Source organism: Schistocerca nitens, chromosome 8 (genome assembly GCF_023898315.1).
Source record: "Schistocerca nitens isolate TAMUIC-IGC-003100 chromosome 8, iqSchNite1.1, whole genome shotgun sequence".
In the NCBI taxonomy this organism is placed as follows: domain Eukaryota; kingdom Metazoa; phylum Arthropoda; class Insecta; order Orthoptera; family Acrididae; genus Schistocerca; species Schistocerca nitens.
The window spans coordinates 379,724,138-379,742,018 of NC_064621.1; the positions used below are offsets into that span (position 1 = coordinate 379,724,138).

The window sequence follows — 17,881 nt, forward strand, 5'->3', positions numbered from 1 at the left end:
CGAGGCCTTCGTCTTCATGGACGACAATTAGCCCCCCATCGTGCACATCTTGTGAAGGACTTCCTTCAGGACAACGCATTGCTCGACTAGAGTGGCCAGCATGTTCTCCAGACATGAACCCTATCGACATGCCTGGCACAGACTAAGAAGGGCTGTTTATGGACGACGTGACCCAACAACCACTCTGAGTGATCTACGGCGAATTGCCGTTGATGACTGGGATAATTTGGACCAACAGTGCACTGATGAACTTGTGGACAGTATGCTACGACGAATACAGGCATGCATCAATGCAAGAGGACGTGCTACTGGGTATTAGAAGTACTGGAGTGTACAGCAATCTGGACCACCATCTCTGAAGGTCTCGCTGTATGGTGGCACAACGTGCAATGTGTGGTTTCCATCAGCAATAAAATGGGCGGAAATGATGTTTATGTTGATCGCTATTCTAATTTTGTGTACAGGTTCCTGAAGTCTCGGAACCGAGGTGATGTAAAACTTCTTTGATGTGTGTATTTCTTCAGAAACGTCTGGGACAAAATGCTTATAGATGAGATCAGACTTTATGGTTCTAGAGACCTTTTCATGTTCCAGCCGTCTATGACGAATTAAAATTTGTACCAAGGCCGGAATTCAAACCTGGGTGTCCGCTCAATGGGCAGATGCGCTAACTAATACACCATCCTGGCACAGTGGCTTTGCACATCTGCACGGACTGCCACAGCACGCCTCCTTCTTCAATCCAAGTTCCCATTCACTTGGTGTTCCACCTAAATTCGAACCATTGCAGAGGCTCTCGAATTGTATTGGCACCTTACCGTCGAACGAAATGGGGGATCCTGCCTGAGATCCAGGCGTATGTGCTTTAATGAAATGAAACTACATGGTTCCAGAGATCTTTCCAAGTCTCAAACATCTATTACGAACAGAATACCAAAGTGAGCTGAGGCATGAATGGGAATTTGGACTGAGGTGGAAGGCTTGGTAGAGTAGTCTGCGTAACGCCACTCTGACAGCGTGGCGTAATGGTTAGCGCGTCTGCTTAATGAAGAGGAGACGCGGGATTCGAATCTGGGCCTTAGCAAAAATTTTTATTTTTCGCTTCAGTCTGCATACATACATTGTTTACAGGTGGATAGAAAATTTCTCGCATCTCTGCAGGAGCTATGTTCTACTATGATGTAAGTGCATTTAGCCGATCCTTCTTACTACTCATACAGTTAACAGCTAAGTATTCGCTACCTTACAGGTCATATTATTTGTAACGGAGCTAGAAGTAGAAGGAGTACTCATACATACCATCTCCATGAGTGTCTTTTTGTCAATTGAAAGAGCAGCTTCAGAGGAAACAACGAACTATGTAACACGCAGCATCCTACAACATTTAACGAGATTGAAAGGTCGACATTTATATATTTCCATTGGAAAGGGGGTACATTGGCGCAAGGGCAATTGACACGCTGACCCTCTTGATAAAGATAGCAGACTACTTGCACCCACTTGATATTCCTTCCACACAGTGATTAGCATCGACAGCTTGCAATTACTGTGGAAGAGGAACGATCATCATTATACAATGTGGAACTTGGCACCGGACTATGTAACAGCACATACCTCATACGCGATGGCTTTTTAATTCTTCTGTCACGGGAGGAAAAGCTATATGCAGGAATCAAACCTGTAATGTATTTGAAAAAACGTTGTTGTAATATGAATATCTAATGATACATAAGTCTGTATGTATCACCTCATTGGTTTCTTTACCTCTTACTTTACGGATAAGCTTCACTGTGAACGACACAATGTTCTTTGTCTTTGTATTCATGAAAACAACGTATATAAATTTTAATTGTAAAAGTTTCGCTGTGCATATGTCTTTCAACTTAGCCTCAGATTTCCAGTCATGTACTTTGTTGTATGGGCCATTTGCCGCACTTATTTGGAATAAAAATTTAAATAAAATTAGTGGAAGGTCAGGCTGATAAGATGGCATAATTGGTCTCACGTTTACAGTTTTCTACGAAGAGATCAGTAACCCGTCGCACTCGCTTGTCGATAGCAACTCTGCTGTATTTACTAGTTTTCTTTGCTTTTCTCTTTATACTAGTTTTGTTAAGCACAAAAAGGCCTTGGCAGTGGCTTATAGTTTTACTTAGATCGGTGAATTGGACATAGACTTTGCTCACGCCTTCTGTCCAGCGTCATTTGAGACTAGAGCTGGTGTGTAGTTTCGTTGTACTTACCAGTGACAGTGTACAGCTACTGGAAGACTGCAGACTTGCAGCCCCATGTCACCATCTGTGACTGTCAGCGCGAACGACATCTCCATTACAATACTCATTCTTAAAAATACAATTTTCTTGTTTAGTGTACTTACAGCAGTTGCAGTTCTCTCGGCATTTCGTCCCAGTTTCTGTAGTGCTTAATTTACCATGCCATCAGTCTCACACCGTCCATCATCACCTTCGTCTTTTCCTCCTATAAACTCTTAGCGATCTCAACAGAAGGTCATCGTGCCTATCCAGTCACTTTTCCTCTTGCATTGAGAGGCAAATTGAACTAGGCAATGACTATACCTAGACACCTTATCCAGCTAGTTCCTGTTATACAGAGGACTTGTCGTGTAATTCTGGTGCAGTAATACATGTATGAGTACTTTTGCAGCATTATGTGGAACCATTTATCCATGCAGAAGGCAAACGGCGGAGACTACAAAGGACTTGCATAATTTTGATACTGTCGAAAACACATAACACTGTGAATGCTTAAATCGAATGATGTGGGCATACTGATTCATGCAGCAGACAAATGTTTCCTAGCCGGTGAAAAATTTATACTTCTTTCTTTTTGTCTTTGGGACGTATTAAATCATCTAGAGAGACAGTTCGACCTCTCACACTACTGATTAACCTTCAGGCTGTATTAAAGAAACGATGGCATTTTCTTGGTCCTCACATTTATGTGCCGAAATCGTGAGTAGAATCTTTCGCATCATGTTCAGTTTGTCGATTTCATCGATTCATTCTCCAACACGCCTGTTGACGGAACAGCTCCAGATAGATATGACAATATGCCAGCATCTTACCTTATCAGGTTCTGCCACTACAGTTCTTGTCATCGTAATTTTTTCTGGATACCTAAATTTTTATTTTTTGGCTCACCAATGTACATATAAGTATTCGTATTGTGCTATCTTTCATTACAGAATTCTTGGGTCTTTGAGTGTGAATTTTGCATCAACTACTTCAAATAAGATACAGAATACGACATTAATAAGATTTTGAAATAACGAAAGCTATTAATTTTCAGGTAATCCAAGAGAAGAAAAAGGCGAGGATGACAGTTAAAATCGATGGTAAAACTCCACAGTACGATGAGCTAGGTATTTTACCTTTCATATGAGATTAGCGTAAACAGAAACTGTTTCCAAAACAGAATGGTAATTGACTTTCCTTCACAGGGAGAAAAAGACGCGTGGCTTTCCTGGACATGCTTCTCACGGAATCAGAGCAAGGTCAGAAGCTAACGGACGAAGAGATTCAAGAGGAAGTGGACACATTTATGTTCGAGGTAAACAGCTGTGGTATTAGCCTCCTCCTATGTCCAGTCTACAGGTACAAACATTTTGCTGATTTTTCTGTATTACTACGTTGTTTCTAGGGTTTTCGTTTTATAGTATTTTGTATTTACACTATAGCATCCAATACTATCGAACAGTTCACCCACAATCGAGTTCTTCATTACAGCTACTCAATCACTAATATCGGTAATAAAAACGTATATTTGTGAAATACGATGACTTCTTAACTGAGCTCTGCGGTTTGAATTTGTTTATTTAACAGTCGTATACCCCAAATAGGCCGGCCAGGGTGGCCGAGCGGTTCTAGGCGCTTCAGTTTGGAACCGCACGACCGCTACGGTCGCAGGTTCGAATCCTTCCTCGGGCATGGATGTGTGTGATGTCCTTAGGTTAGTTAGGTTTAAGTAGCTCTAAGTTCTAGGGGACTGTTGACATCAGAAGTTATGTCCCATAGTGCTCAGAGCCATTTGAACCATTTATACCCCAAACAGAGATTGTACCCGCGATATAGGGGTACCATCTTTGACTAGTAATCAAAAATCTAGGGTCCTGTGTTTGAACGTAGCCAATGTTTAAATTTCGAATAAAAATCATTGGCAATGGCGGTCGTAGACATCCAAAGTAAGTAAGTTTGGCCTGTAGCTGAAGAAGTCATGATGACCTCTCCACTGACAAAAGATTCCGAATTAGTCTCCCGTTCGGTTCCCGGGAGGGGACTGCCGAAGGAGAGGTGACCTGAGAAAAATATTGAATAATCAACGAAAGGGTAAAGTTCTACGAGTCGGGGCTTGGGTTGTCAGAAATTCTTACATGATAGGGAAGACATAACATCTGAAAAGGGAAATGCTAAGGCTGAGTCTCGATATAGTTGAAATGAAATTACAAGGAAGTCCAGACCATTAGCTGCTTACAGGCGTTGATAAGAACCAACATAGTCGGGATCAATGAAGAGAAAGGGAAAGAAGACAATGATTTCCTTTCATACAAGAATAGGATAATATCGACAGTATCAGAAAATGGTATAACGTATGTAGGATTCGTTATGAATAGGAAGGTGGGCAGAGATTTGAACAGTTCTGTGATAGAGTACTTCTCATCAGAATCGACAGCAAACCACCGCTGACAACGATAGTTCAAATATATATGCCGACGTTGCAAGCCGAAGACAATGAGTTAGAGAAAGTATATGAGCGTATTGAACGTGTAATTCAGTTCGTAACATGAAAATCTAATAAAGCTGGTGGATTGAAATGCGGTTGGAGTGGAAGGAGCAGAAGAAAGGGTTAGGAAAGTTTGTGGGCTAGATAGTAAGAATGAAAAATGAGGAGGACTAACAGCGCTCTGCAATAAATTGTAGTTAATAATAGCGAATACTCTGTTCAAGAATCACAAGAGGAAGAGGTATACGTGGGAAAGGCCCGGAGATATGGAAGAATCCTGCTGCATTACATCATGGTCAGACTGACATTCTGAATCAGATACTGGATTTTAAGGCGTATCCAGGAGCAGATATAGTCTCAGATAACAATTAAGCAATGATGAAGCGTAGACTGAAAATTGTGAAGAGGTGGAAAAAGTAACGATTGTCGGAAAGATGAACCCAGCATGTAAACAGGTCTAAACAAAGTTTGATGAATTAAAATTTTATTTTTTTTGGACTTTTCATTCTTTTCTCTGGTGGAGAAGTACGGGCTGCTCACGGGCTTCTGTATACTCGTTTCAGCCGTTGGATTTTACATTTTATTTTTAATTACATTTATTTATTTTTCATGCAATTCAGTGCACATTTCATTTTGACAATGCAATTGAGACTTTCGTAGTGACATTACAGTTTGGATCATTCATTCTGATATTGTTACAATGAGAATTTTCTTTATAACAAACTGTGCATTTCTGTAATTGTAGTACAATAATATTACTCAAAGATTGTGTTGCTTCTAATGTGATATACATTTTGTTTAATTCAAATGTTAATGTTACATAGCGCATAAAATGGTAGTGTGGAGAGCAGGAAGAGCGATAGGAGCGGAGCAGGTTGGGGTAAATTTTGCCTAGAGGAGGGTGACTGGTACAGATTGAAGTGTAGAGTCTTAATTTCTATTTACAATTTCTGTTTACAGTGTGGAGGTTCTTAGAGCTAGTTGTAGCTACTAGAGAGGTTCATGGTCGTGTGTTGGCTGTAGTGCGTGTGTGTGTGTGTGTGTGTGTGTGTGTGTGTGTGTGTGTGTGTGTGTGTGTGTGTGTGCGGGCGCTTGTTGGGGTGTGTGCATATATGCGTGCGTGCGTGTGTGTGTGTGTGTTTCTGTGTGTGTTTGTGTTTCTGTGTGTATGTGTGTTTTCTCTTCTGGGTGAGGTGGGGTTGTGGGGCTGGCTGTGAGTGGTTGCAGGATGGGGGCTAGTTGGACTGGCTAGCCTATGGAACTTCCAAGCACCAATCGGTAAAAATGTTCCTTAGAAAACGCTGCTCGCCTTTCTTGGCCTCTTGTTGAGGTGGTTAACCAGTGGGCTCTCATCAGCGCAGTTGACTTTCTGTGTCTAGTCTCCAGGTCATTCATATTAGCCAATCGAGGAAGTTAATATGTTGCATAAATATTTGGTTTTTGTGAAGTCAACATTCAGTGGCGTCCCACCCACTCAAATCTTCCCAAAACTGCGGGTCCTCCCCTTGTCCCCGCTACATTTTAGAGACAGCTATTGTACCATCTAGTGCTTTCAGGAGGAAACACAACTTTCTACGTTTTGTGCACAGCGTTCCTTCTTATTCCACTTCTGACTTGTAAAATGGTTGCTGCTTGGTATCTTGCACAACAGAAAATTTTATCTATGTTGGCCTGTGGTGCTTCGGCCAGCCAAGTGCAGCACTAGAAAGGGCTGTCAGGTTCCCTGTGTGCCACTGACCTGCGTGCCCCCCGGCGCTAGCTTTCGCAAACCACTCCAAGGGTGGTGGTCCACATGACTCCACGATTCTGTCACCTTGTCTTTCTCTGCAAGCAGAGTCCTCTTTTTAATATAATGTATGAAAATGTCAATAAAACCGTAAAAGAAGAGTAAACTTTGCCGATGACAGTCAGACTATTGTTATATATCACGTTTCTCAGTGTTGTTTAATTATTCTGATTTAATGGCTTTACAGTATTGTTTTAGATATGTTACGGGGCTGTTAAAGAAAAACGGTAACATAACAATATTTTCTCTGAAGCTGACCCTGAGTGCTGGTACTCAGAGTTTTACTAATAAATTCTGAGTGATGCATACCTCTCTTATGGTGGCCCCCTCCAGAGTTTTCTTCCTGTACAAGCAAGCCTCTCTGCTCTGAACAGTGAGAAATCTCCCCATTCTTGTTTGCCTGTTCTACTTGAACCCTGGCAACTCAATAACAGTGTCAGAGATGCAGGTCTTACTAACAGATAAGTTTCACTAATTAATGAACAGTGAGAAATCTCCCCATTCTTGTTTGACTGTTCCACTTGAACCCTGACAACTAAATAACAGTGTCAGAGATGCAGGTCTTACTGACAGATAAGTTTCACTAATTAATGTATGCGTTTTATATCACAGGACTACACACATAATTCACAAATAATAAAATAAATAACTCCAAAATTAGTGTCAAAAGCATGATTTTATAATTCTACATTACAGTACTAATTATATGTAGCAATTCCAATGCTACGCTTAAACAACTGTGGCTTTTCATTGTCGAATCGAAATACATCACAGCCCGGTAACTGTTCATGGCCTGGATCTGTCCACTGTAGAACAGAGGGTCACCTCGTAGACTACACACTGTCATCACAGTTTTGGATCTGCTCACTCCCATTCTCACTTGAGCCAATCCAATCCATAACATTCTAGTGATTTCAAAGTCATGGGTTTTACAAGATGAAGTAGTCCCAAGGGTGTTAGTCCTAGCTTTTGATGTGTCCTAGACCTTCTTCCATTAATACTTTCTGTCAAATTTCGTTACTATTTCGTAGGTCTTCCACAGTGCGTACCTCTGTTGGGGAGGTTATTTGCTATGGTGTGGTGAACCGTGAATTTACTTTCAAAACATTTTCTTAGGAATTTATTTACTAGCGATTCATCAAGAACATTAACACATTTAATCTCACTATCTGAGCGTGGAAGTAGTTGCCAATGGGTAACTGATGAAAACAAATCAAATTTCTTTCAACAAATGGATATTTTATTCCTAAAAACCTTTTTTTTTGGAAACAGATTTAAAATTATAATCAGAAAGCACCCTCTAAATATCAAGTTACAATTTATTCAGAGGCAGAAAGAACAAATTTTTTACAGTATAAGCTTTCGGACTGAGAACCTTGCCGCTCCTTTTGACACGGCCGTAGTCACGACCGCTCACAACAACCTCGGAAAGACTAACAACTCACACAAGCACATAAACTATGCACCCCGTAGGAGGGATGGAAATGGTACAAAACACTAACATTAAAAGATTAACTTGCCACCGAAAGTGCAACTTGATTTTTAAAACAAAACCTCTTACGGTGGAAGGGTGGCAACTGTATATACTAAAATGACCATTTGAATAAAAACCCACGAAATACAGTCTTACATAAAATATACAAAGTTGGTCATACCTGCTCTACATTACACATATACCGCCTCTCAAGATGATAGACAAGATAAAAACATATTTCAGGAATTCGGCCGTTACAATTCAAGCAATAAATTCGTTAACACCGAATCCGACAAACATGACAGAGGCAGCTATTAACGTACGGCAGACCGACAGACAGACAGACAGACACTAACTGCCCAACAAATGCGGACGGACGCCAGACGAGCATGCTGGGGACGAGAGACTGAACAAGAAAACAAGTAGAATTTAAGAAGTAAATGAAACAACATATCACGAATCACTTATCTTCTAATAAACTGCGATTTCTGGAGAAGACCTGGCGCAGCACCCCCAAAACGCTCTCCCGAACCGTCCGCTGCCAGCCCCTTCAACGGACGCAGGAAGGCGCGCCGATCTCCCGTCTCACGGCGTCGCAGCTCGCCCCGGCCAGACCGATGACGTGGGTAGACTCCTGTTGCTCTCGTGTCGGCCGCGAAGCCACTACCCCTCGCTATACGGCGCGGCCCACTGGACTGACGAGGCGGCCTCACATGCGTCGACGCTCAAGACGAATATGTCAACTTGTGTCTCAGTGCGCGACCGACCAACCGATCGATCCAACCGCCAATGACCATTGCCTGAACAAACTCGAGCAGACTGGCGGCCTAACACATACTAGCACTCCGGACGACAAACAGACACTGACTGCCCCACACTGACCCGGCCGATCAACTGACGAGACTCGCCGCCTAGCGAGCTCATAGCGTCCCTTAAATGCACGTGAACAGGCAACCTTTCGCCTTTCCCACCGGAGGGAGACACTAAAGATGCAATTGCCACAGCGGCCCCACCGCCAGAAACGGAGGGCGACTGCTTCACACAACGCGCTGCGGCGCGCTCTTGAAAACAGCAATTTTTAACACGGCTCATGTGGGAAGAGTGAATATGTTCTTCATCTTCTTGTGTTTCATTTGTAATGTTATGATGACTTCAGATGTTCGACGTGTGCCAAGTATTCACAAGAATTTCATCGTACTAAAGTGCTGTAAAATATTTCTTTCACTGACAGCCAACACCTTCCCAGAAGTCTCTCAACGGTCTGCGGCTGGGTAGTAACCTTCTTCGCGGCTGTGTGGAGGATTCATTGTTCCCCCCATTCCCACCACCATCACCAACCAAACTTATTATTTAAACCGATGATGTAGAAGGAAATATTTGACAGAGGTATTGATTCATAATTTTATGTCTATTAGTATAATGTAGCACTATAATGGACTTTTTTGAATTTATTACCCGCATTCAGCGCTTGATGGTAGTAACTGCATTAGCCATTAATGTTTTGTTATCCCCACATTCGACACCATCTGACGCAATAGATTCTCTATCCACAAATGACAGAACTATCAGCTAACGATACAACAGTCAGGGATATATTCAAACAGGATGTATAAAGGATGATTTCGGTATAATATCCGGAGAGATTCTCGATACTAGGACCATTTCCGATGATGACGCGTATTCTAGATGGAAATATGAGTACCGTTTGATTTGATATGATAAAAGGACTGTTACATTTTATGAGAATGCGAGGCATCTGAACACGTAAACTGAAAGGAATCTACCGATATTGTCATCCTTACAGATGCAGCAGTGAGTGAAGTCTGATCAGCTAGATAGTTCGTGCTTTTCAATTTAAAACTTTACATTTGTTTCAGGGCCACGATACAACCACCGCAGGCATGACGTGGGTTCTTCTCTTATTGGGACACCATCCTGAAATACAGGTTCGTTTGTTTGTGTTTTAAATAGTAGCACAACATACCATAGCCCCTGATGACGATATTGAACGGCGAAAATCTTTCTTCCTCTATAGGAGAAAGTCTATGCCGAGCTACGAGACCTATTTCAAGATGATCCTAAGCGGCAACCAACGATGCAGGACTTACATAATATGAAGTACCTTGAGATGGTCATAAAAGAATCGCTGAGGCTTTATCCCAGCGTCCCTTTCATCGCTCGGAAGGCTACGCAAGACGTAGAAATAGGTGCGTAATCTACATAAGGTTTATATATATATATATATATATATATATATATTACGGTATACATCATTGTGAAGTGCAAATATCTACTCGTAAGAATACCTAAACGTTACATTAATCGCGTTCATCTGTGTTTCTATTTATCAAATGAAACTCTTTTTTTCCAGCGTTTCTCCACGTATTTCAGTTTCGGTAATTTCGTCAAACTGCAAAAGGAAGAATGCACTTCGTACGTTATGACTGCATTGCAGACTCTTTTATTGTTCAACAGTCTTATGCTGCCGTCGTCTGATCTCATGTTACTTGTTATAAAATTGCCGTGTTACATTACATGAAGTCAAATCATACACATCGCACTACAGTATAGCATGTGTATCTTACATTCGTCTGACTGTTAACTCACGGCCTCATTCAGCCAAGATACACACTCACAAGTTGAAGGACAGTGTCATGGTTGCCAGGCTGTTAATTGACAAGTACTCATATAATTTATTACGTTCAGCACGATTGTCCAGTTTCAGCGTTACAGGGCAGTCTTAAGTTCTACACTCCTGGAAATTGAAATAAGAACACCGTGAATTCATTGTCCCAGGAAGGGGAAACTTTATTGACACATTCCTGGGGTCAGATACATCACATGATCACACTGACAGAACCACAGGCACATAGACACAGGCAACAGAGCATGCACAATGTTGGCACTAGTACAGTGTATATCCACCTTTCGCAGCAATGCAGGCTGCTATTCTCCCATGGAGACGATCGTAGAAATGCTGGATGTAGTCCTGTGGAACGGCTTGCCATGCCATTTCCACCTGGCGCCTCAGTTGGACCAGCGTTCGTGCTGGACGTGCAGACCGCGTGAGACCACGCTTCATCCAGTCCCAAACATGCTCAATGGGGGACAGATCCGGAGATCTTGCTGGCCAGGGAGTTGACTTACACCTTCTAGAGTACGTTGGGTGGCACGGGATACATGCGGACGTGCATTGTCCTGTTGGAACAGCAAGTTCCCTTGCCGGTCTAGGAATGGTAGAACGATGGGTTCGATGACGGTTTGGATGTACCGTGCACTATTCAGTGTCCCCTCGACGATCACCAGTGGTGTACGGCCAGTGTAGGAGATCGCTCCCCACACCATGATGCCGGGTGTTGGCCCTGTGTGCCTCGGTCGTATGCAGTCCTGATTGTGGCGCTCACCTGCACGGCGCCAAACACGCATACGACCATCATTGGCACCAAGGCAGAAGCGACTCTCATCGCTGAAGACGACACGTCTCCATTCGTTCCTCCATTCACGCCTGTCGCGACACCACTGGAGGCGGGCTGCACGATGTTGGGGCGTGAGCGGAAGACGGCCTAACGGTGTGCGGGACCGTAGCCCAGCTTCATGGAGACGGTTGCGAATGGTCCTCGCCGATACCCCAGGAGCAACAGTGTCCCTAATTTGCTGGGAAGTGGCGGTGCGGTCCCCTACGGCACTGCGTAGGATCCTACGGTCTTGGCGTGCATCCGTGCGTCGCTGCGGTCCGGTCCCAGGTCGACGGGCACGTGCACCTTCCGCCGACCACTGGCGACAACATCGATGTACCGTGGAGACCTCACGCCCCACGTGTTGAGCAATTCGGCGGTACGTCCACCCGGCCTCCGGCATGCCCACTATACGCCCTCGCTCAAAGTCCGTCAACTGCACATACGGTTCACGTCCACGCTGTCGCGGCATGCTACCAGTGTTAAAGACTGCGATGGAGCTCCGTATGCCACGGCAAACTCGCTGACACTGACGGCGGCGGTGCACAAATGCTGCGCAGCTAGCGCCATTCGACGGCCAACACCGCGGTTCCCGGTATGTCCGCTGTGCCGTGCGTGTGATCATTGCTTGTACAGCCCTCTCGCAGTGCCCGGAGCAAGTATGGTGGGTCTGACACACCGGTGTCAATGTGTTCTTTTTTCTATTTCCAGGAGTGTATATGTACCAAGAACGTATAACAACTGCAATTCCAGGAGACATGACTTACTGTAAGCTTCACAATGCCGTGATAAATAACAGTCGCTGTCTAAGATGTTCATCAAAACTGGTGGAAGTTTATAAGCATCCAAGATTCTTCCGGAAAGGCTGATACCTGACACGAATTACGACCAAATATCACTAGGGTTCAACAACACCTTGATCATCGTAACGCTAATCTGCAGTGCTTCCTATATAATTGTTATTTTCTGAATTATGTCAAGTATGATAGTCAAGATAGAACCCATGAGGGTAAGTAAGTAGCCATATCTCATAATGCCTTATGGGGGAGCTTCAGATCCCAAAGCAGTTCAAGAAAATGTCTTTCACCGTGACATGTTGCTATCATAAGTGATTCAAATTAATTAAAATGTCTTCATTTATGGGTACCGAAATGTGCGAAACGAGGGCCTTTTATCTCAGTCCTCGATTACTTCAAGAAATTATTTCTGAAGCGTGCCCATTTTAAGCAGTACTGCGTTCCCATGTCATACTCGTTAGGATACGTCAGGGAAGCACAACCCACTACCCCCACAAACGTAACTCACTGCTAGCATTACTGACTCAGAAAGCTAGGCTAATTTTCTAAAAAGAAAAGTAATTGTGAAAATATGAGAATATGCTGAAAACTGATTGAATAAATTATGTACTATGATTACTACAAAAAGAAAAGAAAATTTTAAGTCTTCTTACAATATGGTGACGAAAGTCATGGGGTACCTCAGAATATCTTGTCCATGCAGAAATATTGAGCCATGTTGCCTACATAGCCGTCCATAATTGCCAAACTATTGCCTGTGCAGGATTTTGTGAGTGACCTTTCGATTGTGACCCATAAATCTTCGATAGGATACGTGTCGGGCGATTTGGGTAGCCAAACTATTCGCTGGAATGGTCCAGAATGTTCTTCAAACTAGTCGCGAACTGTTGTGGCCCGGTAACATGGTGCATTGTCATCGACAAAAATTCTATCGTTGTCAGGAAACATGAAGTCAATAAAAGGCTGCAAATGATCGGCAACTAGCCGAACATAGCCTTTTCAAGGCAACGTTCGGTTCAGTTGAACCAGACGACCCAGTCATACCCACTATTATGACGCCAACACCAAATCGCGTGGTGCCTTGTTGACAACTGGGGTCTGCGTCTTCATGGGGTCGAATCCGACCATCAGCTCTTATTGAATGAAATCGGGAGTCAGGCGAGTAGGCGACGGTTTCCAAGTCTCATAGACTCCAACTGATTCGGTGACGAGCCCAGGACAGGCGCTGAAAGCGATGTCGTGCTCGCGTCTGTCGTCTGCCGTCACAGCCCATTAACGCCACATTTCGCTGCGCCGACCTAACGGATAAGTTCCTCGTACGTCCCACATTGATTTCTGTTGTTATTTCAACCACTACTGCTTGTCTGTTAGAACTGACAAGTCGACGCAAACTCCGCTGCTGTCGGTCGTTAAGCGAAGGCCCTCAGCCATTGCGTTGTCCACAGTGAGAGGTAATGCCTGAAACTTGGTAGTTTCGGAACACTCTTGTCAATGTGGCTCCCTGTATATTGAATTCACTAATGATTTCCGAAATGTGATGTCTCATGCGTCTTGCTCCAACTACCCTTTCGCGTTCAAAGTTTGTTAACACTCGTTGTGTGGCAGTAATCACATCGGAAACCTTTTCACTAGAATCACCTTAGTACAAATGACAACTCCGTCATTGCACTACCCTTTTATATTTTGTGTCTTCGATACAGCCGCCATCTGTGCATGTTAATATCGCTTCCCATGACTTTATCTCCGCAGTGTGTACAGTAGTGTTCTCAGTGTATAGTAGTATTTTGCTAAAAATGAAATAACCTTCAAAATGTTAAAATTTAGGATAGAGGAACGAACAGATTTTAATCTAGAGCAATGGATCTGATATGGTATGCTTCATATTAACTTTGAATGTTAACAGCGATGTACTCTTGAGATTAATCATAAACAAGGGATGACTTAAACCGTTCAGTGGTGGTGTGTTTCCGTTTACTACTTTCTTGACTGCTCAAATGAACAGATGCGAGTGTATTAGTATCGCAGTTAGTTTTTCATGCGCCACCCCCCTCCTCCCCCCAGTCTGTGGATACAGCGAAGCAACACCTCAGAAGTGATCTAAAGCCCTCGTAACTATGGAGTAAGTGAATTCACCTGCATCGAAAATATTCTGCAAAGTCGTGAGGTCTTAGTAACACAAGGTGTTCTATGAGCGACAAATTTCTTGTGTCAGACGTTGCATGCGAACTAGAACAGGCTAGGCAGTCTTCGATCACCGCAACTGCTGTGGCCTGCCCTAGGCCTCTTGGTAATTGGTGTATCAGTCCTACACGCGCCATTTAGAACTGAGACTTTACGAAGTAAAGGTTGGACATTGAATAACTAATCAGATACTGCTGTTCGACGTCACTTCTGCAATTGACTGTTGTGGTCGATACCTCAGTGACAGACCGATCCCAAAACGCTTTTTTCTCTGACTTGCGTCGAAGGTCAAACACCTTCTTCTACATCTTGATATATATCCCTCAAGGTACCTTGCGTCATGTGACTGCATGTACTTCTTGAAGTACTGTTCCATTCGTTAATGGTGCTTTTTAAAAACTGTCGATACACCTCAGTAAGAGCTCTAATTTCTTTTATTTTCTCGTTGTGGTCACCCTGCACAATTCCTGTTAATGCAAAAGCTATGCTGGCCTTTAAAAAATATTGATCGTGAAATTTATATTTATGTACGTGGGACATACTTCAACATCTCCAACTAAGATAATGACACACTACCATTATCTTGAAACTTCGTGGCAGATTAAAACTGTGTGCCGGACCGAGACTCGAACTCGGGACCTCTGCCTTTCGCGGGCAAGTGCTCCACCAACTGAGCTAGGTGGAGCTACCCAAGCTCGACTCACGCCCCCTCCTCACAGCTTTACTTCCGCCAGTACCTCGTCTCCTACCTTCCAAACTTCCCGTCAAAGCAATGTATTAGTCTTAATATTACCATTTTTCGGATGTTGCATAGTGGTTTTTATATTTTATCACTAATAATTATTTTGACGAAACCTCTAATAGAATGTGGCACAATTGGACTATGTGCTTTAATAGTTAATAATTCATCATCAGGTTGTTGACACACAATTTGTGGCGTTAATGAAATAAAATAAACGTTGCATTGTGAGTCCACGTCTTTACTCATGTCGTCCCACAGCATCTTTCGAAATATATAAACGAGTTGCCATGCACAGTAGTACCTCAAGCATAGCAGCTCACAACAATCTCTGGGCGACAGGGAAAGCACTCTTGGTACACGTAGCTAAGGAAGATGACAGGGTGTGCTGCACAACTGTGCGAAGTCAACGACTCAGCTGGCACTCCCTGTGGGTTTCTGCAATCTTCTATGCTATCAAAACTCCCGTGAAATTTTCGTATTGTCTCTCTCGCTACAAACGGAGTGTTAAGCCAAGATTTACGAGTTGTTAAAGAAAAACTTGATTGAAGGTAACTTTTGCACATTTCTTGAATAATTCGAAAACTACAGCCTTAAGCGAAAACGTATCCCAGGACAATATTTAACTAAATTAAATTTCCTACATAAAAGTTCTTTTCATTTTTGTTGTGGGACTAATAGTTTGCACGTAGCAAGCGAGGCAGTGAGAAAATTTGTGGCTGGTATTTGATAGTGTTGCAGGGTGCATAAAACCCATTGGAAAGGGCAACTGAATCACACTGAGTAAGATGAGGAGCAAGAGACCGATGTGCTTCTGTAAAGTTTATTTAATGAGCGCTACAAACTGAATGTGAACAACAGGATGATGAGAGCATTGTCTCTTAGTACGCATACTTGAACTGTACAAAATACTGTTAAACTGGTTGAATGCATTTAATCATTACAGACAATGTTTAAGTCTGATCCTACTACCATAGGTACATTATGAACATATTAGCAGCCGGACCCGCATATATAACAGTATTTACACCCAGGCGACTTCTGTGTTGTAGCGTTAATAAATCATATTTGTAAACATTTCTCGTGAATCAGTCTGTCTACTAGCGAAAATCGAAATAAAAATCCCACCAGTAGTTCCTGTCATTGGCCTTCACACTGAAAACGGTTGCAAGGGCCTTAATTTATAAGTATACACTATTGGCCATTAAAATTGCTACAGACGCGAAATTTAATCGACAGGAAGACGATGCTGTGATATGCAAATGATTAGCTTTTCAGAGCATTCGCACAAGGTTGGCGCCGGTGGCGACACCTACAACGTGTTGACATGAGGAAAGTTTCCAACCGATTTCTCATACACAAACAGCAGTTGACCGGCGTTGCCTGGTGAAACGTTCTTGTGATGCCTCGTGTAAGGAGGAGAAATGCGTACCATCACGTTTCCGACTATGATAAAGGTCGGATTGTAGCCTATCGCGATTGCGGTTTATCGTATCGCGACATTGCTGCTCGCGTTGGTCAAGATCCAATGACTGTTAGCAGAATATGGAATCGGTGGGTTCAGGAGGGTAATACGGAACGCCGTGCTGGATCCCAACGGTCTCGTATCACTAGCATTGTAGATGACAGGCATCTTATCCGCATTGGTTGTAACGGATCGTGCAACCCCGTCTCGATCCCTGAATCAACAGATGGGGACGTTTGAAAGACAACAACCATCTGCACGAACAGTTCGACGATGTTTGCAGCAGCATGGACTATCAGCTCGGAGACCATGGCTGCGGTTACCCTTGACTCTGCATTACAGACAGGAGGGCCTGCGATGGTGTACTTTACGACGAACCTGGTTGCAAGAATGGCAAAACGTCATTTTTTCCGATGAATCCAGGTTCTGTTTACAGCATCATGATGGTCGCATCCGTGTTTGGCGACATAGCGGTGAACGCACATTGGAAGCGTGTATTCGTCATCGTCATACTAGCGTATCACCCGGCGTGCTGGTATGGAGTGCCATTGGTTACACGTCTCGGTCACCTCTTGTTCGCATTGACGGCACTTTGAACAGTGGACGTTACATTTCAGATGTGTTAGGACCCGTGGCTCTACCCGTCATTCGATCCCTACGAAACCCTACATTTCAGCAGGATAATGCACGACCGCATGTTATAGGTCTTGTATTGGCCTTTCTGGATACAGAAAATTTTAGACTGCTGCCCTGGCCAGTACATTCTCCAGATCTCTCACCAATTGGAAACGTCTGGTCAATAGTGGGAGAGCAACTGGCTCGTCACAATACGCCAGTCACTACTCCTGATGAAGTGTGGTATCGTGTTGAAGCTGCAGGGCAGCTGTACCTGTACACGCCATCCAAGCTCTGTTTGACTCAATGCCCAGGCGTATCAAGGCCGTTATTACGGCCAGAGGTGTTTGTTCAAAAATGGTTCAAATGGCTCTGAGCACTATGGGACTAAACATCTATGGTCATCAGTCCCCTAGAACTTAGAACTACTTAAACCTAACTAACATAAGGACACCACACAACACCCAGTAGGTGCTTGTTCTGAGTACTGATTTCTCAGGATCTATGCACCCAAATTTCGTGAAAATGTAATCACATGTCAGTTCTAGTATAATATATTTGTCCAATGAATACCCGTTTAACATCTGCATTTCTTCTTGGTGTAGCAATTTTAAGGGCCAGTAGTGTAC

General features: G+C 43.4%; 1 protein-coding gene across 1 annotated transcript in view; it reads left to right on the top strand.

Moving 5' to 3' along the window:
- The window catches only part of LOC126199236 (cytochrome P450 4C1-like), a 110,387-nt gene that overhangs the window by 71,452 nt on the left and 21,054 nt on the right, over positions 1-17,881 (top strand). The window contains exons 7-10 of the mRNA XM_049936027.1: positions 3,310-3,382; positions 3,461-3,570; positions 9,878-9,946; positions 10,036-10,207. Coding sequence (XP_049791984.1) covers positions 3,310-3,382; positions 3,461-3,570; positions 9,878-9,946; positions 10,036-10,207 — 424 coding nt within the window. The remainder of the gene's footprint in view (positions 1-3,309; positions 3,383-3,460; positions 3,571-9,877; positions 9,947-10,035; positions 10,208-17,881) is intronic.